The sequence below is a fragment of the Scyliorhinus canicula genome, chromosome 5, assembly GCF_902713615.1.
Source record: "Scyliorhinus canicula chromosome 5, sScyCan1.1, whole genome shotgun sequence".
Classification (NCBI taxonomy): Eukaryota; Metazoa; Chordata; class Chondrichthyes; order Carcharhiniformes; family Scyliorhinidae; genus Scyliorhinus; species Scyliorhinus canicula.
Genome location: NC_052150.1, coordinates 54,599,426 through 54,627,019, shown reverse-complemented (window position 1 = coordinate 54,627,019; position 27,594 = coordinate 54,599,426). Strand labels below are relative to the sequence as shown.

At 45.9% G+C, this 27,594-nt stretch overlaps 1 protein-coding gene across 1 annotated transcript in view; it reads left to right on the top strand.

Moving 5' to 3' along the window:
* The first annotated feature begins 7,722 nt into the window (after nt 1–7,722).
* nedd9 (neural precursor cell expressed, developmentally down-regulated 9) overlaps nt 7,723–27,594 on the top strand; it is a 75,422-nt gene continuing 55,550 nt past the window's right edge. Inside the window, exon 1 of the mRNA XM_038797098.1 lies at nt 7,723–8,047. Coding sequence (XP_038653026.1) covers nt 8,036–8,047 — 12 coding nt within the window. The 5' untranslated portion in view covers nt 7,723–8,035. The remainder of the gene's footprint in view (nt 8,048–27,594) is intronic.

Below are 27,594 nucleotides of genomic sequence, written 5' to 3'. Positions count from 1 at the left end.
TCTAGATTCAGAAAGTTCTCAACATTTTCAAAAACAGCAGTTAAGCAGCATTTCTGGAGAAAGAGTGAGAGAGAGAGAGAGAGAGAGAGAGAGACAGCAGCTCACACCTTCTTCTCTCAGCATCCAGGGCCAGACTGTCACTCCCTGGGTTATCTGAAAACCATCCCACACGGGTAGGACCCAATCACCGCCTGTCGCTGGGCAGAATACAGGATGGGATTCTCCGATCGCTGATGCCGAAATCGCTTTCGCCGATTGGCCATGTTTACACTGGAATCGGGTGAAGTGACATTTTTTGCGATGCTCCACCTCCTGAAGAACAGCGTACTCGGGGAGTACACCGCATGCCGTATGGCCGATGTCAGGATGTTGTCTGAGGCACTTCCCCGATGCTCCACCCCCGATGAGCCGAGTCTCCGATGGCATCGCTCAATTGTGTTCACACCATTCAGCGACCTCATGTGGTGGTTGCAGACAGCATCCAGCGCCACCACAGTCTGGGGTTGGGGGTCCGTTCCGCTGGCAGGGAGGTCTTTGGCGGAGGCTGGAAGGACTGGTGGGGAGTGGTCTAGGGGGGCAAGGGGGGGTTACAGGGGAGCAGCTTTTGGTTGGCTGTGTCCACACGCGGCTGGCACCATGCTGTATGGCGCGGCCGCCGCCAACTTTCTAGTCATAAGACGGATCCTGTGGACGGCAGCATCGGAGAATCCAGCTCACAGTCTTTGGCCAATTAATTGACCACCAGCCAACCAAACAAACCGAATCCCTCCGATCTCGCGGATGCCAGAATGTCTGAGTTCTGCTGTTCAAAAGCTAAATCTCCAATAGGTATACTCTTTTGCAACTTTTGAGTTCCTCACTTCCTCTGTTCGACTTAAAGGAAATGTCCATGAAATATCCATGGATCAAAATGATGACAACAAATAAAAGAAATAGGAAATAAGGGAATCAACAGGAAGGGCCATTATAATTATTAAGGAGATTGTAGTGGGACACTTGGAAAGTCTCAATGGAATCAGGGAGAGTCAACATGGATTTGTGAAAGGGGAAGCATGTTTGAATTAATTTATTAGAGTTCTTTGAGGAAATAACAAGCAACATGGGAACAAGCAACCTGAGTATGAGCTGTGCTTTGATTTCTAAGGACATGAATGCATTCGAATAGCTTCAGAGAAGGTTCACTCAACTGATACCTGATGGGGTGCTTATCTTATAAGGAAAGGTTGGACAGGCTGGAACTATATCAATTAGTTTGTAGAAAATTGAGAGGGGATCTTATTGAAAGACATAAGATCCTGAGTAGGCTTGACAGCGTGGATGTTGATAGCATATTTCCCATCGTGGTAGAGACTAGAACTAGGGGACACAGTTTAAAAATGAGGGGTCTAATATTTAAGATGGAGATGAGGAGAATTTCTTTCTCTGAGACCCATGTGTCTTTCAAACTCTCTTTCCCAGGCAGGGTCAATTCAGATTTTTAAGGCAGAGGTGGATAGATTTTTGACTAAAAAGGGAATCAAAGTTCAAAAGTTATTGGGGATAATCAAAATGTGGATTTGAAGCCACAATCGGATCAACCATGTTCTTCTTGAATGGCCGAGCAGGCTCGAGGGGTTGAATGGCCGACATCTGCTCCTAATTCTTTTGTTTGTATTGTTATTGTTCCAAGGTGTTTTAGTGCTTCCTCACAAGCAGCCATGTAGCTGAACTGGGTCACTTGATGTCATCACATCACCAGCCATTAGCGTGGGCAAACAGGCAGTCTAACATCACAGCCTGTAGTGTTAACATCTTCTAAATAAAGCTCCACGTTTTGGTTGAACCTCCAAGGCCTGCAGACTCAATCTTGAATCCACCACATAAAAACTGGCGACGAGGTAGATGAACAGCGTTTGCAGGCACCCGAAAGAATAGGAAATAATTGAAATCATCGCTAGATGAAAGCTGGCAACGGGGGGGAGCCAAACAATGATTCAAGTCGCCGGAGGGATTGAAAATTCACCACAAAATCAGAAGGAAACAACCTTGGAGAGGAGCCCGCCATGTACTCCACCTGAAATGAATTTGGAGGATATGAGTAGCCATTAGATGTGGAGGTGTTGCAAAACACAAAGGAAAACAAGCTGAGCTCGTGTTGTGCCTTGTTTTATGGAGTGCAGATGCCGGCATTGGGGTGGGCACAGTAAGAAGTCTTACAACACCAGGTAAAGTCCAACAGGTTTGTTTGGAGTCACTAGCTTTCAGAGCGTATCTCATTCATCAGTTCCTTCCTTAGAGAAAAATGGTGGCATTTCTTGGCACCCTGGGATTGTTTGATGAGAATACAGTGATGGAGCTCTTAGACAGAATAATTCAACTATTTTGTTCAGGTTAGCAAGGTAGCAACAGATATAAAAGTCTGAATGTTCCTGAGCATAATGAGAGGGGGAACATTTAATCTCCTTGGAGTCTGGTACAGTCGAAAAAGCCAGCCACAAAAACATACAAAGAAATAGTGGAAATTTTGCAGGGTCACTATTTCCAAAACTTTTAGTCATCGCAGAAAGCTTTAGGTTTCATAAGCGCAACCAAGAAAAGGATGAATCAAAGACTGGCTGAACACTGCGAATTGGGGATGTGTTAAATGATACCATCAGAGACAGATTAGTCTGTGGTTTAGGGAGCAAAGCTATTTAAAAGTGGTTGTTAACCAAAAACAACCTGACTTGTAGAAAGCTTTGGAAGTTGCTCTGTCCATGGAATTAACAGCCAAAGAAGCTCAGCAGTTAGAGTTCAAGCACAAGAATTCACAAGATGTTGGCTGAAATTTGAATGCAAACACAGTCTTACACTTGCCATATGTGTGCAAAAACCAGTCACTCAGTAGCAGATTTCGGTGCAAAGATGTCATGTGAAAAAATTGAGGGAAAAAGGGCCACATTGAGCAAGCTTGTTGGCAAAAGAAACAAGGATCAGGCAAAAATTTCAGGAAGCAAGAGCCAAATAAAAGAAATGGCAAGGTGAATCAAGGAAAAAGTGCCCACGTGGTACAAAAAGGAGGTGAGAAGGAATTTGATTTACAGTCCAAAATGAACTCTCATTAAATATACTAGCTATTGCTGGTGCAACAAACCAATATTGGGCCACTCAATTATTGGAGAGTGAATGGGCGAAGATGGAGGTGGACACTGGGGAGCTGTTTCACTGGTGCCAGAGACGGTGTATCAAGAAAAAATCTGCCATATTGCTCTGCCCTTGAAGATAGTGTTAAAAACCTACACTGGAGAAACGGTTCCATTGAGGGGCAATTAAATGGACAGACAACAGATTTGTCCTTTCACATAGTAAAAAGAAATTATCCAGCATTAATGACGACAGATTCCGAATCAGGCCTACCCAAAATCTTCAAGAAACATGCCATGGGAATCTCTGAACCCATTAACATGAGTGATTGTACCCATGATGAAAAAGATGGATCTTTATGCATTTGTGGCAATTTTAAAGTCACTATTAATCCTGTACTGTGTGCAGAGCAGTGCACTCTAGTCCTGGTTCACTGGTGGACAACATTTCAGTAAAATTGACCTCAGTCAAGCATACCTTCAAATGAAAGCAGATAAGAATTCACAACAGTTCCTGATGATCGTAACACACAAATGGTTGTTTTGAAACAAAAAATTAGCTTTTGGCATCACTTCAACATCAGCGTTGTTCCAACGAGCTATGGAGGAAATCTTAAGTGGAGTGGACGAAGCCCAGTGTTACCTGGATTATACTTTAATTACTGGGAAGAATAAGGAAAAATATCTCAGCAACCTGGATGTCACACTCCAGAGATTAGAAGATTATGGATTGAAAGTCCAAAAAGACAAATATGAATTTTTCCAACCTTCAATTGAATATCTGGGTCATGTCATCGACACCAAGGTACTGTATAAGTCATCTTCGAAAGTCAAAGCCATTACTGAGGCACCTGCACCTCAAAATGTCAACCAACTTCGATCTTTCTTCGGGTTACGTCATTACTACGGAAGGTTTGTCCCTAATCTGACAACTATTCTAAAACCCTTGCACAATCTGCTGTGTCAAAGTAAAAAGTGGAAATGAGAGGATTCATGCAAGCCAAAGAGGCACCACTCAAGTCAGATATCCTGACACATTTTGATCCAAATTTACCTCTGAAACTGGCAGGTGATGCATCATCTCATGAGTTTGGGGTGGTGATTTTCCACACAATGCTCACAGATGAAGAGAAGCTGATAGCATTCGCTTCGAGGACCTTGAATAAAGCCGAAAGCAATTGTGCGCAAATAGAAAAAGAAGCTGTGGAAACATTTTTGAATAAAATGGTTCGACAGGAGGAAATTCACTTTATTGACGGACCATTATTCACTAACAATTATTTTTGGATCTCATACCAGGATTCCAGCACTGACAGTGAGCAAAATGCAGACGTGGGTAGTGCTCTTGTCAGCATACACAACACAATCAAATATCATCAGTCAAACCTTCATGGGAACGGAGATGGACTCTCCCGACTGTTCTTACCAAATAGTTCATCCATACGCAGTTTGTGTGGAAACATTTTCTACTTCGAGCAAGTGGCTAACACTCCTGTAACCACAGGACTGGTGAAAAAGCATACCAGAAGTAATCCAGTACGGTCACAGGTTATGGACATGGTGCTTTAAGTAAGATATCAGGAGCAACCCTGAGTTAAAGCCATATTCCACCTGAAGACTTGAGTTCTGTATAGGCTGGTTGTCTCCTCTGGGGAATTATAGTCATCATTCCACCATTATTAAGAAAACGTGTATTAATCAGTTACATGGAGGCCACTGTGGTATTGTAGTAATGAAGAAGATAGCCGGAAGCTATTTTCGGTGGCCAGGGCTAGATGCCAAAATTGAGGAGAAGGCAGAAATGTGTTTGTCTTGTGCAAAAGTTTGGAACCTGCTGCCAATAGCCCCACTACACCCGTGGGAATGGCCAGAAGAGGCCAGGCAATGGGTATATGTTGATTACACCGGGCTGTTTGAAGGGCATACGTTTCTCATTCTGGTCAATGCTCACTCAAAATGGCTTGAAGTTGCCGTCATGAAATCAACATCATTGGAGAAAGCAATTGATAGATTGGGTGAAATCTTCAGCAGATTTGGTTACCCTGAACAACTGGTGAGCGATAATGGGCCGCAGTTCATATTTCATGAATTCATAGCCTACTTGAAGGAGAATGTAATTGCACACAACACATCAGGTCCGCTCCTTATCACCCTGCCACAAATGGGCTGGTAGAACATTCTGTACAGATGATGAAACATTCATTAAAGGTAACCAGAGAACAAGGTTCATTTGTAAATGTTTGAGTGAATTCCTGCTCACGTACATGAATACTGCGCACTCAACAACCCAAGTTTCTCAGGCATTGCTAATAGTTAAACATCAACTATGCACAGCATTCAATTTGCTAAAACCACCCAAAACAAAAGAATTACAGTGAAAAAACAGCAGGATGAGGTCATACAACGGGAGAACAAGGCAAAATGTTGTGTTTTTCACCAGGGTCAAGACGTTCTGGCAAGTGAAACCACAAGTGAAAAGTGGATACCTGTCACCATCTTGGCACAGTCAAGACTGGTCTCCTACACCTTACAAACCCGAGATGATGTAATATGGAGAAGGTATGCGGGTCAACCTTTGGCGACAAGAACCAATCCACCAGTGGCAGAATTGACAGATTCCAAATCCAGCTGTGCCAAGAGTCCACCTGGACCTTCCCGAAATCCTGACACTAACAGAACCAATTGGGGAAAGCAGCACTTCAATTGCAAATCAAACACCGAGTCAACCTCAGATCACTACCTTGATTCCAGTTCAGATAAGGTGTTGTTTATTGTGTCAAAAAATCACGACAGTACAGAGCAGAAAGAGGCCATTTAGCCCATCGAATTTGCCGCCACTCTGAAAGAGCACCCTATCTATCCTCACCCTATCCCTGTAACCCAATATCCCCACCTACCTTTTGGACACTAAGGGACAATTTAGCATGGCCAATCCACCTAAACTGCATATCTTTGGACTGTGGAAGAATTCTGGAGCACCCGGAGGAAACCCAAGCAGACACGGGGAGAATGTGCAAACTCCACACAGATAGCCACCCGAGGCTGGAATTGAACCCGGGTCCCTGGTGCTGTGAGGCAGCAGGGCGAACCATTGTGCTACCGTATGTCACCGTGATACAGTACATGTTAGGGATCTTTGATTTAAAGGGGGAGGAAATGTGTATTCAGAGAGATTTTAGTGTTTCCTCATGAGCAGCCTTGTAGCTGAACAGGGGCACTTTAAGAGAACGATTGTGTGACGCCATCGGAGATGACATCATTGGCCATTTACTTGGGCAAATGGGCAGTCTAACATCACAGCCTGTAGTGTTAATATCTTCCAAATAAAGCTCCACACTTTGATTGAACCTCCAAGGCTGGCAGACTCAATCTAGAATCCACCATAGGTATGTACTCTCATTTAGAAATTGGAACCAATAGAGAAGAAAAAGTGATTTTGTTCACTATCCTCTAGATGAAAGGCAATGTAGTCCTGCCAGTGGCTGATAGGTGGGTGACGTTTTCATCTGCCAGCAGTATCTTCAGGGCGGTCCTGCTGCCCCCCCCCCCCCCCCCCCCCCGATCTCTGCTGTATTGATCTCAGCTAGGACAGAAATTGTATTATTGGACCCTGAATAGGGAAATGGAAAAGGCAGCAATTTAGTTCTTGGGTTACTGGTATAGGGTGGATACGTTGACTTGAGTAGGGTGATCATTGCTCGGCACAACATCGAGGGCCGAAGGGCCTGTTCTCTGCTGTACTGTTCTATGTTCTATGTTCTATATGAGGTGCCCAGAATCATAACCGGCTGAAGCGCCATTTTTGAAAAGTAGACAAAAAGAGGGCTAAAGGCAGGATGCCGCCGGGGGAAGCGCTGAGGTATATGCCGCACGCTAATTGGTTACAACCGGGACTATTAATTAATATACTATGCGGCCCTTTAAAATTGTGAATTTCTGAATGTGGCCCTTGTACGGAAAAGTTTGCCCACCCCTGATCTACATAATCATCCCATGCCCATACATGTAGATCTCAGGAGAGGACAGGTAAGGCTGGCTGTCCCATTCCCCACGTGGCAAATTAGGCAGAGGGAGTTCAGGTGAATGCTGTGGCGGTGGAGAAGCCAAGAATAAGTGGGCAATTCGAGCTGAAATACAATTAGGAGAGTGCATGTGTGTTGGAGAATTATATAGTCAGCTTGATCAGAGTAATTTTAATGAATGTGTTGACCATATGGAAATTGTGGAGCCAGGTGTGTGTGTCTGTGGGGGGGACAGTTCCTTCAGTGAACAGGGCCTGTTGTCAAGAGGCTGTGCCGTGGAATCTAACGGCTCACACCGCTTTGAATTCACACCGAACAAGGGAGAAACTGCACTCAAAAAGAAATGTCAGCGGGGGAGGTCAATGGAAGAGATTGTAAACAGAAAACGTATTGTTTCTTGGGGCCATCTGATGTCAGTTGCATGAGGCTTCGAAATGAATGCATTTTAGTGGGGCTGTTCGGTTGGTTGCTAGGGCACAGGAATAAAGATTTTCAGAATTATCTATGTGGGCTTATCCCCCCCCCCCCAAAAAAAAATAATTCTTATTTAAACCTGACTAATCTGACAGAGAATTCCTTCCGTCGAGAGCTTGTGTTGTACTCAGAATGTTCTTGTTCAAGCTCCCTTTGCTGGTCACTTTGAAGCACTACCTTTTGCCGATGCAACTCTTCGAGCTCCCCCTCCGAGCCAATGGGAGGCCGCTCTGTGCACATCATGCAAATAAAGTAGAGTTTTGCTGCCGTGTGTGTTTCACAGGAGCAGAGAGGGAGAGAGTAGAGGGGAGCGCTATAAGGAGCAGCTACACACACACAACTTGCAGCAATGACCGGCTTGTGATACCTCCGAGACAGTGCTGAATGCACCCTGCGCGCACCGAGGGTTAGTCTTGACACACCGCGAGGATCATTAAAATGAAGCGGAAGGTAAAATTGGAGTTTTTCTTTTATACTCTTTTCTTTGCTGCCTGTCTTGTTTGCTGGGTTCAAGCGCTGCGGAGAGCCCTGCTTGATTGAAAGCCCCAACTGCAAAAGGGGCTGGCAAGTTATTTCCACAGGCTCTCTTTTTAACTGCGAAATGCGAACTTTCCACATTGAGCGCTGTGTCAGATTGCCGTTGCTCGGCTGTAGGAAGAAGGCGCGCGGGGGGGGGGGGGGGGGGGGTAAGTTAGTGGATTGCCATTGCACTTTGTTTATTTCAGTCCCAAAGGGCAGAGAGATTGTGTAACTTCACTTGCATCTCTGTGTCTCCGTTAAAAGGAAGTCGGTTTCCTTGCAGTATACTTGCATTGGAAGAGAAAAACATTTCCTAAGCGTGTAGTGTAGTGGGACAGGGGTAGGGGCTCTGCAGTTTCACAAGTTGATGTGGCATTCTGTGACTGCGCTGTTTAGCTGGGCATCTTGCCTTTCCTCACTTTCCCATACACTTCCCCCAAGTGGAGGCAACATGATGCTGTACAAATACTGCCCCTGAAGAGGTGTTCCACAGCAGCCTGGTTTAAGTAATAGAAGAAACAGGAGCAGAGGCGTAGACTGGTCTGTGGCGTCTTCCCACACCAATTGGTTATTTTCGCACAGAAATTGCTGAATCCACCTCGCTGAGTATTTGCATTCTAAACCCCATCACTGTCTCTCGCTCCATTACCATCGTCGATGGTCCAATCTTTCAGTTTCTATCACCCCATTTGCTTGAATCTTCCTTTACATTTACTCTATGCTTTGCCTCATTCCAAACCAGAATCTCCTTCTGTGTTTTAATTTTTTATTTTCAGACATAGAAGACAAAACCCACATCCTGAAAACCTCGCCATAATCTTCATGCATCAGATCAGCCCCCCCCCCCCCCCCTCAAGATAAAGTCCATGAATGGCCATATAGTTCTGCCCCCCTCGTGTTCTGGAATCAATCTCGCCCCTGCCAAGGTTTAAATATCCTTTTTAAAATAAGTGAGAATCTCACAGATCTCCACACATCTGATCTCGCCCATGTTTTATTTCAGAATGACCTCTCTCAACTCATCTACTGGAGTTAGCTAGGGTGGCACTTGCTCTCCCAAATGCCGTTTTAGTGTTAGATTTATGTGTTTTTAAAAAAATACTTCATATAGCAAGTCATGGATGTGAATTCCATTTGGCACTAAGTATTATTACCACAATCCACCACACAACTGAGTCAATGGACCCACTCCACTTAATGGACAAAAGAAAAAGTTGGGCCTGGCCTGTGACGTTGTGTTCAGGAATTGAGGTTGGAAGAGCTGGTAGCATTTCTCTGTTGTCTTGCCATCTGTTGAATGATTATCCCTGCTTATGCATGGTGCTCATTCTGATCCTTGAAAATTAGACATTTCTCCATTGTTTTTACTGTGGGGAGTGACACCCTGGATAATGTGACCTGGACCACACTCACACTGACTCACAGAATGCCAGGTTCCATCCCCTATCTGTGCTGATTTCAGGGTAAAAGTGAGGGCATTATGATCAGCCTCAGCATTCTCGTGCTAATCAGGATTACTGTTCCGATCTCTGTCTAGCTAAATATATGTCCGGTTATTATTTGCCCATGGCAGTTCAAATAACCAACAGTAATTTTGTTTCTATTCACCCAAATGGCCACTTCGGTAAACAGAATGTTGCCATCGCCATAACTGTACCCCACCATGGGGGGCGGGGAGGGGGGGGGGTTCTGAATTCGGAGGGACTCTGTGAATCATTTATAGGCAGCAGGAGATAGATGTACAAGTCAAAGTGTGTCAATTAGTTCAGATAAATTGGCTGAGCTGAATTCGCACTGGTGGAATTGTGCTGTGGTTTGAACATCTTATGCAATCAGCACTTGCCCCACTCATCTTCAGGATCCGCCTGAAACCACAGATATGACATAGAGTAAAAATAAGTGTGCGCGCATGTGCATGCTGTGTGTTGCATTGGGACACTCTGCACACATGACTAGCATTTAACTCATTGCTTGGATCCCAGTCAGTTAGTGGAGGACATTGCAGTTTGTTTTTGGTTTATATTCATTTTAAATTGACAGATGGATAAATAGTTCTATTTTCAGTTTTGAAGAGAAAAGCACCTGCACCACTTTTATCTCGACTTTTATCTTTGCTGAAGCTGGCATACTGTTGAGTTTCTCATTGCAGCATTAATGGCTTTATAAATGGTTATTTTAAAGCAACAAAAAACAAGCTAAGAGTCTCAAGGTGGCACCTATGAATGCTTCCTCGATCCACATAAAGAGGAGGTGGGCTCTGAAATTCCACCAAAATCATGGGACTTCTGGTCGGCCAGTCTGTCTGACATTCCAAGTCCTGAGGATGGAGTCATTTACATGAATGGGACAGGTCCCGGCACTATTTATGACATTGTCTTGGCAACTGCACCAATGGAAGCCTAAGATATTTGGAACAGTACTTTGTTGTGGGATTGTACCAGACAATGATTTTCAAAGAGTTAAAAATTGATTTTGGAGTAACTGTATTTTTAACCCCTTCCCTATATCACAATGGTCACTTCACTTCAGAAAGTAACTCATTGGCTTTAAAGTGTCTGGAATACCTGGAGGTCGTGAAAGATGCCATTATAAATGCGGCATTGTCTTTATCACATTGCTCTGTACAGAGATCTATGTCATCACTCTCCAGAAATCCCACCAGTTCCAACTTGCTGTCTGATGTCAACACCATGGCGGGGAAGGGGTTAAACATGCATGGAGATCCAGCAGAACCAGGTCCTGCCTCTTGTCCTCTGCCAAAGAAGCATCAAGATTACAGCCCCAAAGTCTCCATCTTCCCCTCCAATACAGCAACATAAACAATGCTCGCTGTTTATTCTGCCCATCGCCAAGACTGTCTGAATCCATCCATTAAGGCCAGAAGTGCAGGTTTTCATTCATTAGATTCTACAGACTTACTCAGCCTCTAGGTCAAGTCACACCTTGTGCAAGGACACATCGTTGTTGTTGTTGTTGTTACAATTCTATAGGATGTAAACTGGCTGTTTCCATGGGCCAAGGCCCTCTTAAATATTACTGAATTGACTCCCAAGGCGGTTCTGTTAAGTACAGCCTTTTGATTGATAAAGGTTAACACGATCGCCAAGGCAGTGATCAATTACTTTCAGGTACTGATTTTTCACCTCCTCTGGTTACAGAGGTCGGCTGCTCCTCGGCCTTTGCTGCTGTGTCTGGAATTAACAAGTGCCCTTGATCCCTGACTGTCTTGTCTTTGCAACTCCATACTACTTGTGCTTGTACATGTTTTCGTTTGCAAATGTTCCCTCTTTGAATTTCATGGTACAGTTGACACATTGGTGGGTCAATCCTAAGACAGAATGCCAAGACCTGTTGGGGTCAGCAACTTGGCAATTTAATGGGGACATAGATTTAAAACTTGCACATTCTACCTCCTACCCCCCATCAAGGCTCTGTTTTATTAATTGTGGTCCATACAGGCAAAAGTACTTTGACGTTACTACATAAGGAGCTGCATTTGCCGGGCATGTGGGGGGTGGGGGGAGGAGATGTTGATGTGGTGGTGGGTGTAATGATAAGCAACTCAAGCTTTCCCTTTACAAAAGTATCTGCCTCCACTCCTAATCTTCTCCACTAAAATCAGGGACTCTTGCTGAGGGGATGGAAGGTTCAGATGTTCCTCTCCTCAAGGGTGCAGTGTGCTGGCACTCTAACAAACTGTATCGCTCAACTATCCGCTTTATGTTAAGTGCTCGTTGGCTGAGGGATACTTTCACTCTAGAGTACTGGCGTAATATTTGACTGTACTAACAGGTGTTTAACCATAAATTCTTTTGACAGATACGCACTCAGATTACCGTGGTTATAACTAACTGCTTTTATTTCCAGACCCCCTAGAGTATTCTATCAAATTAATAACAAAAGCAGCACAAGGAACCTTGGAGGTTATGCAATGTGCTAACTCCCAAAAGGGAGCCACCTAGTGTTCAGTTAACAACATGCAAGTACCACACTCCACAAATCAGTCATTCTGATGAAGTTAATAATTGGTGAAAGTTAACATGTAGCCCTTGGCCTGAGATTGCCAAAACCTTTAGAAGTGGGAAAGTAGAGGTTAGATTTAACTACTTTTATGCAGAGGGTTGCACGTGTGTAGAATGGACTGCACAGTGAGGCATTGCAGGTCTCTAGTGTGGCAGAGTTGGATGAGGGAATGAATGATTGAAGTGTATTAAGCATGATTTTAACTGGCTCCAAAGGGTCAATATAGGGCCAGTGGAGTGACGGGCAGTCCAGGGCCATTAACTCCTGTTTGGGGGGTGGTACTCCTGGTCCACAAGAAAAACGTTATAAAATTAAATGCACCAGGCTTCTTTCTCGGCACTCTACTGGACCACCTGCTCTCTACTTGGGTGTCTAAAATTGGCGCTTTTTAGTTTTTGAGAGCAACCAGATGGACCATGGAGTCTGTACTTTCTGGCCTTCTACATTTACTGAATTCCTAATTATTGTATGAACATGGTTGCCAAGTAGAAAATGTGAAATGGATCAGTCTCCTAATTTTACTTGTTATCACATTCTGTAATGCTGGAAAGTGTACAGCTTTTCAGGTTGTTTGTTGCTTTTCTGTTATCAGAGAACAGTAGAACGTACCACAGCCATATAACCTTTTACACCAAAGGTGGGCAACTTGCAGCCTGGGGACCACATGCGGCCGATCTGGGTTCTGAGTGCGGCCATTGGCCAGGTGCAGGATTGCCCCATTCTGCTAATTTCTGTCTACACAGAATACCGGTATAATTGAAGTGATATGCAATTAAAGCAAGGTGCGTGCTGATTGCTCACAACTGTGAGAGCTGCGCACTCCCTCGGTGTCCAAAGTGTAAATATTTCCTTTGTTTTTAACCTCTTGAAGTTGATAGTTCTATTAATATATAAATGACACAGTACAATCACAACACAGTACGAAATATTCAGCATGTTTTAAATGTATCTAATCATATTCAAGGGGTTATGGCGAGTGAACAAGCCTGATTTTAATCTTGCAGCCCACTTAGATGAAGGACGGCCACTCATGTGGCCCACTCATAGCCTAGGTTACTCATCACTGTGTTACAAAGTATTCCATGAAACTTTCCACCTAACCATTTAAAGGCTTTCCAATGATGTGAGTGCTGTTTCGATACAGAGATTTGGGAGTCTGGATTGGATTGCATTGGATTGGTCTATGTTGCAGGAAAAGATTTAGATTTAATTACTAGGAAACTGCTTTTCTAGAAATGATGGTGTGCTTTGACTTGTTTTAACCTCTCAAAGTTTCATGGTTAGTCGCCACTGTAGGTCACTGCACCTAATGGGGCAGTGATGAGATTTATTAATAACAATTCTGTTGATCTTTCACTGTATCTCGGTACATGTGACAATAAACAAATCCAATCCAATCATTGCCCAGTATTTCTGAGACTGCAATTAGGAAAGCCAATGCAGGCCTTGCTATGTGTGGGCAAAAGGGCAGCACACTAATCTTTTGGAAGTGATAATGAATCTGTGCAAGGCACTGGCATGACCACATTGTGTGCACTTCTGCATTCCTAACGGCAGCAAGGATATCCAGATATCGGAATACTGCAGAACAGGGCAATCAAACTGATACCCAGCTTAAGACATGCAAACTGTAAGGGAGTGGGGTGGGGTGGGTAGAGATTGTGGAGTTTTACTTCAGAGCAGATAACTTTTCTGGATGATATTCTTCAAGCTAAGATATATTAAGTTGCCGTAATGACTGGGAATTTGGCGGGGTCAGAAAATCCCAGCTGGGAAGCAGCATTCCGAAGTGTAGGCCATAGAAGAATGAAGGTGCACAGAGAGTTTATCGTTAACTAGCTTCGCTCAGTGGTGAATGTGTAGACCAGACTGCCCATGGAGGCAGTAGGAGAAACATTGTTGGAGAATGAGATTGGGATTCCAGGCAGTGAATAATGGGGGGGATATTAGCTTTTGGCATGGGCCAAATGGGCTGCGAACCCTGTACATTCCTGTATTCCTACAAGTACTGTTTCTAACAACAATTCAAGCACTGTTCTAACAATTAATCAATATTTCAGTAAATATAGAATATTCTAGAGATTTGCGGCAGGAACTAATAAAGAGAGGATAGGTTAGGATGTCTGTGATCCTCCGGCAGGCCAAAAGCTTTTCCTTTATCTTCTATCAATAATTTTCTTCTTGCTCTCACTACCAAACGCTACAGTGGCCATGTAATAACCTTTCCTTAATTAACTTCCTTGATTCTTTTTGGATAAGATGAATAGGTTGTTTTGAGAGCACTTGTGGAGAGCAGCCTGGATTGAACACTAAAGATGAAACTGCTGAAATGTAAGCTTCAAATGCAACATATATTGTCACAATATCATCAGTTAATGATAACTTGGTTAGACTTCTCCTAATTTTGGGTGCTGCACCTTGTCAGAGCTGCCTGGGGCCTATAAGTAGGACAGGATACTGCTGTCATTTTAAGCAAGTTTGTCTTGAGGATTCCATCCCCTTATTGTGGATCTCTTTTGAAGTAGCTACAAATTTCAGTATAATTGTTACCTTTTAACTGTGGAAAAAAATGTGTTGTTGGACATTTTGGAAACAAATTTCCGTCCACCAAATGCATCAATCTCCTCTGAAATTTGGAGGGTGCTAATTGCCACCTTAATGGCAAAGGCCATTTGGGGCCTCACGGTAGCATGGTGGTTAGCATCAATGCTTCACAGCTCCAGGGTCCCAGGTTCGATTCCCGGCTGGGTCACTGTCTGTGTGGAGTCTGCACGTCCTCCCCGTGTGTGCGTGGGTTTCCTCCGGGTGCTCCGGTTTCCTCCCACAGTCCAAAGATGTGCGGGTTAGGTGGATTGGCCATGCTAAATTGCCCGTAGTGTAAGGTTAATGGGGGGATTGTTGGGTTACGGGTATACGGGTTACGTGGGTTTAAGTGGGGTGATCATTGCTCGGCACAACATCGAGGGCCGAAGGGCCTGTTCTGTGCTGTACTGTTCTATGTTCTATGTTCTAACTAAAACACTAGCCATGCTCCTGACCTGTTTCTACAGGCAATGTAAATGATGAGACTCTGTAACCATGTAAAAAGTAATCACTCTCGGTGTCGGGTATCATTGTGACTAGGCCTGTGGCTGTCTAATGCCAGAACAATCTAATCCATATGATCTCTGAAAATTAGTGGCAGCAAAATCATTACATCGTGATGAGGTTCCTCTTAAGAAATACTGTGCTTTTGAGCTGCAATTTAATTGACGCCTTCAAATTAAGTAATTACTGGTCCTCCCTTCAATATTTCTGAAGGTACTACATGAATACAAACAAAGTCATAGACACAGATCAACGATTTGTAAGCTGCATTAAAAATATTTTGAAAATGAAATGAAAATTGCTTATTGTCACAAGTAGGCTTCAAATTAAGTTACTGTGAAAAGCCCCTAGTCGCCACATTCCAGCGCCTGTTCGGGGAGGCTGGTACGAGAAATGAACCGTGCTGCTGGCCTGCCTTGGTCTGCTTTCAAGGCCAGTGATTTAGCCCTATGCTAAACCAGCCCCTTTTAATTGGGTTTTATGATTCAGGAGATGACGTGCAAGATTGGGGCAGTTTATTTTGGCTAGAGTTGATCAAGGGTGTGTAGGTGTTGGCATGTGGGCGGACTCTGGGTTTGAGTCAGAGATTCCATGTGGGGCTTCCTAGGATTTTTAACAGTTGTGATTATTTATAATCCTTTAATGAACTTCAGTCATATGCAGATCACAGAGATTGGAAGGGATTGTACGATGCTCTGAAATCGGTGCTCTGGTTCAGCACCAACCTTCGATGCCGACAAGTCATACTTATTAGGAAAAAGCCCAGATCATAAAAGGATGGGCAGAGCCCTTTAACCATACACTCAATTAGTTCATCCATCATTCAAGAAGCAATCACCAGGTTGCCATTAATGAATCTCTCTTGACAAATTCCCTCTTGACGAATCTCCTACATACACTGTTAAAAATGATAATGCAATCAAACTCCTGTCTAGTGGCAAAGCTCCAGGAGCTGATGCTATCCCAGCTGAGGTCTACGAGAGTGATGGTCAATGCCTTGTGGTTTCTGAAATGGTAGAGGAACCACTATTATGGTGCTTGCATTTATATAGCTGCAAGAGAAATGCCAAGAACAGAACATGAATCTCTACACCATGTTTGTTGACCTGACCAAGGTCTTTGACACAGTCAACCATTAAGGCCATTGGAAGGTAATGGAGAAATTTGGCTGCCCTGAGAAATTCCTCATATTGGTTTGACAGTTCCATGACAGCACGCTCACGCATGTGCTGGAACATGATGTGTCTTCTGACTCAATTACTAATGGAGTTAAATAAGGCCATGAGTTAGCCCCAACGCTCCACCTTTTTCTTCACCGTGTTCTCCAATGTCTTCCATGATGGTGATCCTGGTGCAAATTCAGATTCTGTTGGATGGGAAGCTACTCAATCTTTTAATTTAAAAAAAATAATCTTCATTGTCACAAGTAGGCTTATTTTAACACTGCAATGAAGTTACTGTGAAAATGGCCACATTCCGGCGCCTGTTCGGGTACACAAAGGGAGAATTCAGAATGTTCAAATACCTAACAGCACATCTTTTGGGAATTGTGGGAGGAAACCGGAGATTCCGGAGGAAACCCACGCAGACACAGGGAGAATGTGCAGACTCCGCAGAGACAGTGACCCAAGCCGGGAATGGAACCTGGGACCCTGACGCTGTGAAGCAACTGTTCTAACTACTGTGCTACCGTAGTACAATACAAGATCTCCAAGGGCATACTTCACGATTTGTCTGTTTGCCGATTGACTGTGCACTAAGTGAGACCCACTTAAGCCCTCATTTCCACTCTATCCCCATAACCCAATAACCCCTCCCAACCTTTTTGGATACTAAGGGCAATTTAGCATGGCCAAACCACCTAACCTGCAGGTCTTTGGATTGTGGTAGGAAACCGGAGCACCCGGAGGAAACCCATGCAGACACAGGAAGAAGGTGCAGACTCCGCACAGACAATGACCCAGTGGGGAATCGAACCTGGGACCCTGGCGCTGTGAAGCCACAATGCTATCCACTGTGCTACCGTGCTGATCTTCCGCGACCACCATGCGATCATTAATTAATTCGAGCCAAGAGTAGAAGTAAACCGTGGCTCTGACCTCCTCGATGGAGTAGGGCAGGTTGCGGGCCTTGATATAGTGGATAAGCCGGGTGACCTCCGGGTGGCAAAGATCATCGTGGATGGCCCGTAGTCAGTCATCTTGCGCGCTGGCGCATGTGCCGCAGGACAGGGCATCTGGGGGCTCATTGAGCTTCCCAGGACGATATACTATATCATAATTATAGGTGGAGAGTTCGATCCTCCACCTCAAGATCTTATCATTCTTAATTTTGCCCCGCTGTGTATTGTCAAACATGAAGGCTACCAATCGTTGGTCGATGACGAGGGTAAACCTCCTACCAGCGAGGTAGTGCCTCCAGTGCCGTATGGCTTCCACGATGGCTTGGACCTCCTTCTCGACTGAGGAGTGCCGAATTTCGGAGGTGGTGAGGGTGCGCGAAAAAAACTCTACCGGTCTGCCTGCTTGATTGAGGGTAGCAGTGAGAGCGACCTCTGATGCGTCGCTCTCCACCTGGAAGGGCACGGACTCGTCCCACCACGCGCATCGCGGCTTTGGTGATGTCCGCCTGCAGCTGAAGGCCTGGCGGGCCTCAGTTGCCAGTGGGAAGATGGTGGCCTTGATTAATGGGCGGGCTTTGTCCGCATAGTTGGGGACCCACTGGGCAGAATATGAAAAGAACCTGAGGCACCTCTTCAAGGCCTTGGGGCAGTGGGGAAGGGGAAGTTGCAGGAGTGGGCACATACGGTCAGGGTCAGGTACTAGAACCCCGTTTTCCATGATGTAGCCGAGGATGGCTAGTCTGGTTGTGCGGAAAACGCATTTCTCCTTGTTGTACCTTGAGGTTTAGGGTTTGGGCAGTTTGGAGAAATCTGTGGAGGTTGATGTCGTGATCCTGCTGATCATGGCCACAGATGGTGACATTGTCCAAGTACGGAAATGTAGCCCGCAGCCCGTACTAGTCCACCATTCGGTCCATTGTTCTTTGGAACACCGAAACCCCGTTCGTGACGCCAAAGGGGAGCCGGAGTAAGTGGAAAAGGCGGCCGTCTGCCTCAAAAGCCGTGTAGTGGCAGTCCTCCGGGCAGAGGATCTGATCTTCAGAAGTTCCTGAAGGCAGCTCAAGAAAAGCTTCTTGGCATGATGCTAGTACACAGTGCAAATCTTGCCTGAATAGTACAGAGAGCACTTCAGACTTTACTGTCCAAAGAAGTGCAGGTTAGGTGCATTGGCCATGCTAAATTGACCTTAGCATTCAAAGATGCGCAGGTTATGTGGGGTCATGGGCCTAGGTAGGATGCTCTTTCAGAGGGTCATGGGCTGAATGGCCTCCTTCTGCACTGTATGTTCTATGTTATCTATGTTAAAATACCAGATACTTGAGGTGCTTCACCAAAGCTGGCATGCCAAGTGTCTACACCATACTAAGACACCCACAACCGAGTTGGTATGGTCATGTAAGCCAGAATGCCTTGACACTCCAACACAAAAGCCAATCCTTTATGAAGAGCTTGAGCCTGCTGCACCTTCTCTTGAGGAAGTGCTCCAAGGACACTCTCAAGGTTTCACTTTGGCGTTTTGATTTCAATTTTAAATCCCAGGAGAAGGTCGCCCGGAAATGCTGTACCTAGTGCAGCCAAATAAGAGTGTAGCTTCCTTCAAAAGCAAGCACATACCAGAGTCCTGGAAATCCCAAGCCAGAAACGCATCCAAAACTCAAAGGGGGCGATTCTCTGCTCCGCGGACCAAGTGCCCGCATTGTCGTGAATGGCGTCGCGTTTCACGACGGCGTGAACAGGGCCCGGGCACGACCTATTCTGGCTCCCACAGTGGGCCAGCACGGCCCTGGAGCGGTTCACGCCACTCCAGCGTCCTTGTGCTGCACCAACCCGCGCATGCGCAGTTGGGGCAGCTCAATCCTGCGCATGTGCGGTTGGGCCGCGCCATCCTGCGCATGCGCGGGGAACTTCTTACGTGCGCCCGCCCCAACGCAATATGGCGTAGGTGTTCCGGGTGCGGCAGCGGCGGAATGTAGGCCCGGAGGGGCGGGGGAAGAGGCCGGCCCGCGGATCGGTGGGCCCCGATCGCGGGCCAGACCCCTTCGGAGGCCCACCTCCCCGAGCGTTCCCGCAGAGTTCCCATCGGCAGCGACCAGGGGTGGACAGCGCCGGCGCGACCCTATCGTGTCGGAGCGGCCGTTCGGCCCATCCAGGCCGGAGAATCGCCGCTCGCCGTTTGCGACGATTCTCCAAGCGGCCTGGCGCAATTCACGTGGCGCTGGGTTCGGGGGTGGGGGTGGGAGAATTGCGTGCGGGGGTCGGGGCGGGGTGGCGCGATTCGCCCGGCCGCCCCAGCGATTCTCCCACCCGGCGAGGGGGGGGAGAATACCGCCCAAATAGTCTGTGGTAACATGCCCTATTTGCAGCACTGCAGGCAATGGCCATGGTCATCTTTGCCTGGAAGGATGAATAAGAACAGGTGGGATTTATATTCCTTTGGTCATAGACTGACATCAGAAAATTATTCAATCTTCATGATGTGCACACATGAGATACAAAAAAAGTATTTCTGTGCTGTATGTTTCTATGTTCTAACCTCAGCTATTTAACTCTGCAAGGAAACAGATAACCTCCTGCTTATTGGAAAGCTCCTGTGACTGAGCCCCTTAAGTGAGGAGGGGGATGTTGTTTGAAAATATTACTGGACCATCTGGTTTGTGATGGGCATTGGAAGCACATTGTTTTAAGGGAATCCAATGATTGAAACAAAGTTTGTGGCATTCAATAAGGGAACAGCACATCCACATATCTGTCAGTAAGATGGCTTAGGCTGTTGTATTGATCACAAGGGAACAATTTATTATAATTATGAATTTTCTGGTACTTGTTGCGATACGGACTAGTGGAGAAAGAAGCTTTGGAAGATTTCCCACGTGAGTTAACGATCACAGGCTCCTGTTGGAAGTAGATGATCAGTGAATTTGTCTGTGCTCCCCCTCTTCCCCCCCCCCCCCCCCCCCCCCCCTTTACCACCACCGCAAGAAGGGAAGGAGACTCTGTAGGTTATTGAACCCCTGAGGTGCCTTTGCATTGCTCTGAACACATACCCAGCATGTAAATCAATAGTGGTCTGGGATCAGACTGTCCTCTAGCCAGGGTGTGGCATGTGGCAGGCAGTAACTTAACAGGGATGGAAATACTTAAGTAACCAATGATTCTTTCACGCACAAATGCAAGTCTGTAAGGATTATGAGTTGGGTAGTTTTATTTTTAAAAGAAACAAATCATTAAAAAATCAGATTACTTCATTAAATGATGCAAACGTTCCCTGAAACCGCAATGCATCAGAATTGGAAGCAAAAGTTCTGTTTCCAATCTGCCGAATTTAAAAGGTAGCAAGCCTATTGGACTAAACTTTATCTACATTACAATATTTGACCCATGACGGCACTTTCCAAATATAAGTGCTTTACACATTACCACACTACAATTACCCATGTTATTCTCATTCTCAGTCCTGGTCCCACAAACATCACTTTCCAATTAATTTTCCGTCTCATTGCCCAATACAGATGTTGTCGCCCAGTTGTCCCTTGCAATTGCACCAATGTACTGGGTGCAATCAGTAATAAGGTTTCACTGAATACAGATAGGTGCCCAGATGAAAGCTCCAGTAAATAAATTAATTGCGGCCATGTTAACTTAGCCAGCGGCCATTTGTGTTGGGTCATAAGAGTTTTCATCAGCAATTATATTTCACTTAAGGAATCTTTTAAAGAAAAGTTTTGATAACATTAAGGAGGGTCAGTACAGGAACTGGGTGCAGCAGCTGCAAACACAGCGTCGTCAAATATGCTATTGCCAGGGAAACATAGAACAGTACAGCACAGAACAGGTCCTTCGGCCCTCGATGTTGTGCCGAGCCATGATCACCCTACTCAAACCCACGTATCCACCCTATACCCGTAACCCAACAATCCCCCCCTTAACCTTACTTTTTAGGACACTACGGGCAATTTAGCATGGCCAATCCACCTAACCCGTACATCTTTGGACTGTGGGAGGAAACCGGAGCACCCGGAGGAAACCCACGCACACACGGGGAGGACGTGCAGACTCCGCACAGACAGTGACCCAACCGGGAATCTAACCTGGGACCCTGGAGCTGTGAAGCATTTATGCTAACCACCATGCTACCGTGCTGCCCTTTGAACTTTGAACTAGTTTCCGCCCCATAGAATGAGAGAGGTCTTTGCTTTTTGCCAGTTCAGTTGAATCAACCAAATGCTGAAGATTATTAAACTGGGTTATAACAATGGGGCACAATTAATGTATTTAAACCCCCATTCACTCTGAGAGTAGAACTTTACCAGTGTCTGCCATGGTACCATTGAAACCGGAATTTTAACCTGTCTCTGTGACCTATGTCCCCTGAGAGCTTTGTGCTCTTGCTCTTCCAATTTTGGCATCCGGCACCTCCTCCACTTCCTACATTCCACCATTGGCAGCTGTGTGCCTTCCGTTGTCTTTGGCCTGAACTCTGAATTCACTCCCTATATCTTTCCATTCTCCTCCTTTCATGACATTTCTTAACACTTATCTGTTTGACTGAGCTTTTAGTCACCTGCCTTAATATCTCCTTACATGGTTCCAAGTCAAAGTTTTGTGTTTTTAATTCTCGTGCAAAGTACCTTGGGATGTTTTACTATGTTAAAGGTGCTATATAAATGCAACATCTTGTTATTTTTGTAGAAAAAAAACAATGGGCTGTCAATCCCTCAACTAGCCTCACACTTGAAAAATGTACCTGCTAAATGATAGGATAGGTTTTGCAAGTTGTGTGCTTTCAGGATAGACCCTCACATACTCTGGAGCAAGGTGGGATTTACCGGCCCCACCGAGTAGGCTAGCCTGCCATATCCCTCACAGCAGGTCTCACCATAGCCCCAAGGATCTGGAAATCGCTCATCAGCTGCCTGTCGTTTCCCAAATGTGCATAGAATCCCCACAGTGCAGAAGGAGGCCATTTGGCCCATCGACTCTGCACTGAACTTATGAAAGAGCACCCTATCTAGGCCCACTCCCCCACCTTGTCCCCAAGCACCCAGAGGAAACCTACGCAGATATGGGGAGAAAGTGCAAACTCCACACAGTCACTCAAGGCCAGATTGAACCTGGGTCCCTGGTGCTGTGAGGCAGCAGTGCTAACCATGTGCCACCATGCGCCCTTGCTTTGTAATGGTCAGTACTGGGACTATGCATTCTAGTATCTATGTGGGTTGATATTTGTTTAAAGGGTAAATAGATTTAATATCACAGCTGTTTAATAAGCACCCCAGTGCAGAAAATTAAAGGAGTTAACAAACAATTTGTTTAAAGCCATCAAAGCTTTTTCTACTTGCTGTGCTGTGGGGACTTTTTCACTTCACTCCCAAGACAACTGGTTAGTCTGAATTTAATTTCTCGATAATGATGAGCGCGGCCTACTGCCTGAGGTTAAACAAAATGCCCATCTTTGATTTCACTTCTGAGGGGATATTTTAAATGCGTCATTTTCAACCAGCCCACGCTGAAATGTCTGCCAGCAGTAAATAGAAGAAATGCAATGATGCAATTCAGTTCTCTGGAAAATTTAAATCCTAGATGATGAGATATGCCTGGAAAAGTATGTGACCAGAGATGCAGTTGAACCTGGGAAAAGTAGAATGAGCACGGAAAAACATCAAATGGGTGGGTTTTCCAGCCCTTCCTGCCAGCAGGTTTTAGCGGGACTGGAAGATCCAGTCAGTGGCCAATGGCAGCTGCCTCTGCCGCAGGAAAATACGCCATGGGGAGGGGCTATAAAATCCTGGCAAAAGTGTTTTTCCAGACCAGTCCACTCATTCATTTCTGCACCATAAAAGTGCAAATTAAAATTTTGAAGAAAATGCTTATTTTGAAATCTGCAGTACAGATGGTGACCTGGGTTATTTGTGGCATGGATTGAAACAAAAGAAGAAACATACACAATGATGTATGCTAGCATACAGTGTTTGGCCTGTGTGCATTACCTCTGCATCCGTGTCTTTCTTTGACTATGAGGTCAGTTTTTTTGGGCTGGCGATTGAATATGCAGGGCCAAGGTGGAGCCTGAGGCTTGCGATATTTTAACAAAGGCCCCACTATCAGTTCATCGTGTTGGCTCCCACTCAAAGGCAGCGGGAATGATGTAGAAAATCAGGAGGTCAGGCTCCCAGCGCAGAATCAGTGGAAAGCCAAATAAACATGATGGCAGGGAGCAGCGATCAGCAGCAAGCATGGACAGGGATCAACCTGTGTGCAAGAGGGCCCAAAGGATCCAAGAAGAGCGCTCTTCCTGGTCCACACAGAAGTAAATGTTTCTAATGTACCTTGGCCTCTTCATGTCACTCCCCAGACTTCAAAGGTTGCTGTTTTGGGATGGTCATGTGGCCCTCCCAAATATGGAAGTTAATACAATGGGTGTGATTCCTCCCAGCCGTATATTTTGAGGTGGCACGCCATTCGCTGGTGGGGGGGTTCTCTGCTCCCGCTATTGTCAATGGGAATTTCCGTTGAAGCCACAGCCCACCACCGGGAAACCCACGGGCAAAGGTACACTGCCCACAGGACCAGAAAATCCCGCCGACAGTGCTCCTCTGGAGAAATCCAGCCAATGTCATCAGGTTGCTTCATCTTTCCAATGTAATGGGGCAGCACAGTAGCACAGTGGTTAACAGTGATGCTTCACAGCTCCAGGGTCCCAGGTTTGATTCTGGCTTGGGTCACTGTCTGTGAGAGTCTGCACATCTTCCCCGTGTGTGCGTGGGTTTCCTCCGGGTGCTCCGGTTTCCTCCCACAGTCCAAAGATGTGCAGGTTAGTTGGATTGGCCTTGATAAATTTTGCATCGTGTCCAAAAAAGGTTAGGTGGGGTTACGGGGATAGGGTAGAGGTTTGGGCTTGGGTGGGGTGCTCTTTCCAAGGGCCGGTGCAGACTCGATGCGCCGAATGGCCTCCTTCTGCACTGTAGCCTTCTGCACTGTAGCCTTCTGCACTGTAGATTCTATGTAAAGTAGACATGTGTCTGACATGACGGTCCTGTTCCTCCTCTTTGCTGAGTTATGGTAGTGGCAACATGTGGAGAATGTGCCACAATTACCTTGCATTATCTTAACCCCGTTTCCACTTTATTTCCCATAAGTAGCTAAAATCTATGCCACTGGTTTTTCTCCATATGCTTCCCTTTCTTAGTGTTGGTATCTGACTGTGTCGTTATAAATGAAATATACATTACTTATTAGAATGCCAGCATCTTTCATCTCCTTCATAATGACTCACTCCGCAGTAGAATCAAAGCATGTCACACCTTGTCTGTTTTACAGGCCATAATAGAATACATACAACCACACAGCGAGGTTCAATTAATATGATTTCAGATCAGTATCTTCAAAGCCAAATCAATTTGATTTGCACCTTGTCCTTTTCTTTCTTGAAGGCCTAGTTATGACTCTAACATAGGCTGAGAACAAAAAAGCTCCTTTTGCTGATGGCAATCAGGACCAGAAGCAAGTTGAGTTTCAGAATAAAACATTCAGCTGGGAGGGAGGGAGGATTTTTGACATTAAGGCCAATGAATTATAGGAGCAGGAAATATTGGTAAAACATTTTTGCAGAATGATGTTATGCTCTTATGCTGAAATCCAAGAGAGTAGACAAGAAGGGAAGCACATTAGTAATTTAGAATTGGATAATTTTCTGATCATTCAATGTACAATTAGAAAAGCATGGGCGGGATTCTCCCAGCCCAGGGCTGGGTCGGAGAATCCCCGCAACTGGGCCACGTTGCCCCGCGCTGGCACGCAATTCTCCGAGGAGCAGAGAATTGGCGCCATTAGCGCCGGTGCGTTTGGCGCAGCACTGGTTGCGGGCCACTATACGCGGCCGGGCAGCCAATTCTCTGGCACGGATGGGCCAAGCGGCCGCTCTAAAAAGGCAGTGTCCTGGCCGGCGCCGTCCACACCTGGTCGCAGCCGGCGGGAACTCTGCGCGCAAGGTCCGGGGGGGGGGGGGGGGGGGGGGGGGGGAGATCTCTGATGGGGCCTGGCCTGCGATTCGGGCCCACCAATTGGCGGGCCGGCCTCTCGCTCCCTGGGCCTATTTTCTTCCGCGCCAGCCCCTGAACGCCTGCGCCATGTTGCGTCGTGGCCGGCGCATTGAGGGAGGCCACCACGCATGCGCGTGTTGGCGCCACTGCGCATGTGCGGATCCCGTGGCGCACAGTTTGCGCCGGGATGGGAGGCTGGAGCGGCGTGAACCCCTCCAGCACCGTGCTGGCCCCCTATCGGGGCCAGAATCAGTACTTGCAGCGGCCCGTTCACGCCGTCGTGCACTCTGCCACCGAATGGGAGAATCCTGTCCCACACGTCTATGTTTTTAGCAATAAATTTAAAGTACCCAATTCTTTTTTTTCAACTAAGGGGCAATTTAGTGTGGCCAATTCAGTTAGCCTGCACATCTTTGGGTTGTGGGTGTGAGACCCACGCAGACACGGGGAGAATTTGCAAACAAACGGGTTGAGATCGAACCCGGGCCCTCAGTGCCATGAGGCAGCAGTGCTAACCACTGCACTACCATGTTGACCAACATGCATCTATTTTCACGTTCTCAGGATATCCCAAAGTAGTTCACTGTCAAGAGAGTACTTTTGAAGTGCAGCCGCTATTGTCGAAAATGAGGCTGCCAATTTGAACAGTGTGTTTCCACAAACTGCAACATGATAATAACCAGATACTGCCATGTGTTTTGGTGGCGATGGCTAAGGGATAAATATTGGGCAGGACAGCAAACAAGGGGCTCCCACTGACCACATGGAGTTAAGACAAAAAGCTCCTATAATTAAAAATAATCAGCAATTATGAAAAATGAACAAAGAGGTGGACATTTTTCCGAAGCTTTTTGAGGATGTTTTGTGAAACACTTCGCCTGACACTTGTGCAAACATTCCTACAGACAGTTAGCATGGGCCTCTTGGGAGACCTGTATCATATTAAAGGTGCAAATATCCAACAGAAGTATTTGGGTATGCCGGAGGAGTTCCGACAGTGAAAATGAATTGATGATGCATACTGGGCGAATTCCCCCGTTTTGACTCTGTGGTAGCGGGTGGCTCCGGTGGTACCTGTCCCGCCGAGCTGAATGGTGGGATTCTGTGCCTGGAACCTCATTAACTGGAGTCATCATCTATTCCCTTCCATTAAATTATGTGATATCCCATTGACCCCTTTGAGAGGTTTTCATGCAGCCTTGTCAGGGTCCAACTTCCATCTCCTCGGTCTTTCTTCTGTCCTCCATTGTTCGTCATCTTCATCCACCTACTTGCCTCTCTGCCTGCCATCATGGGCCCTCGTCCTAACCCCCCCCCCCCCCCCCCCCCCCCCCGCCTCAGTACTGAACTGCGACGGTGACACAGGAGGGTCCATGGGTCCAGAAGCACGGTGCTGTCCATGAAGACCAGCTTGGTATGGAGATGGGAGGACAGGAACTGGTTTGTTATGGTACAGTGGTGAACAGCACATCATTAGCAGATTAGCAGATAGCATCATGGCAGAAAGGCTTTGTTGTACTCCTCTCAAAGCCTCTGTTAAACTGAGGACCACCTGCTGGTTGGGTGAATTTCACCCACCGTTTAATCAACCCATAATTCACACTTTAAACACAATGTGTACATGTCTTTGGTCACAGGGATTTTATAATGTAATTGTATGTGATATCTATATTCATTACACTTGTTCCATCCAGTATATCCTGCTGTTTATCCGGCAGTATATCCTGCTGTATTGAGTCTTTCAGGTTTCTTACTGTGCCTAGTATTTGTAGGCCAGAACCTAGCCTTCAATCAGTTAATTCACTTTCTGATGACATGACAGCAAACGTGTTTTTTTTTTAATGTCGTGCCAGTGTTGCCTGGTTACCAAAGTGTGAGTTTTGCACAAACCAGGACCTCATGAAACTGGTGGTCCAGAAGAACGACTTATCAAAGGTCTGGCCAGCATCCAGCCTTAGATTTCTGCAGTTTTACATTTGGCTTGTGGTGAACCCAGTGACACTGGCCCAATGAAAGCTCTGGATTTAACAGCCTCACGGCTGGGAGACAATGAATGATGGAGGAACTCGGAATAAGACTTCACATTATTACCAAGAAAAGAATTAGTAGAATGCATATCATTTTAAAAACCATGTAGATTTTACCAACTGCAAGACCTGCATGGAATTTGCAGCCTTAGTCTTTGTACATTTGCAAATGTTTCATTT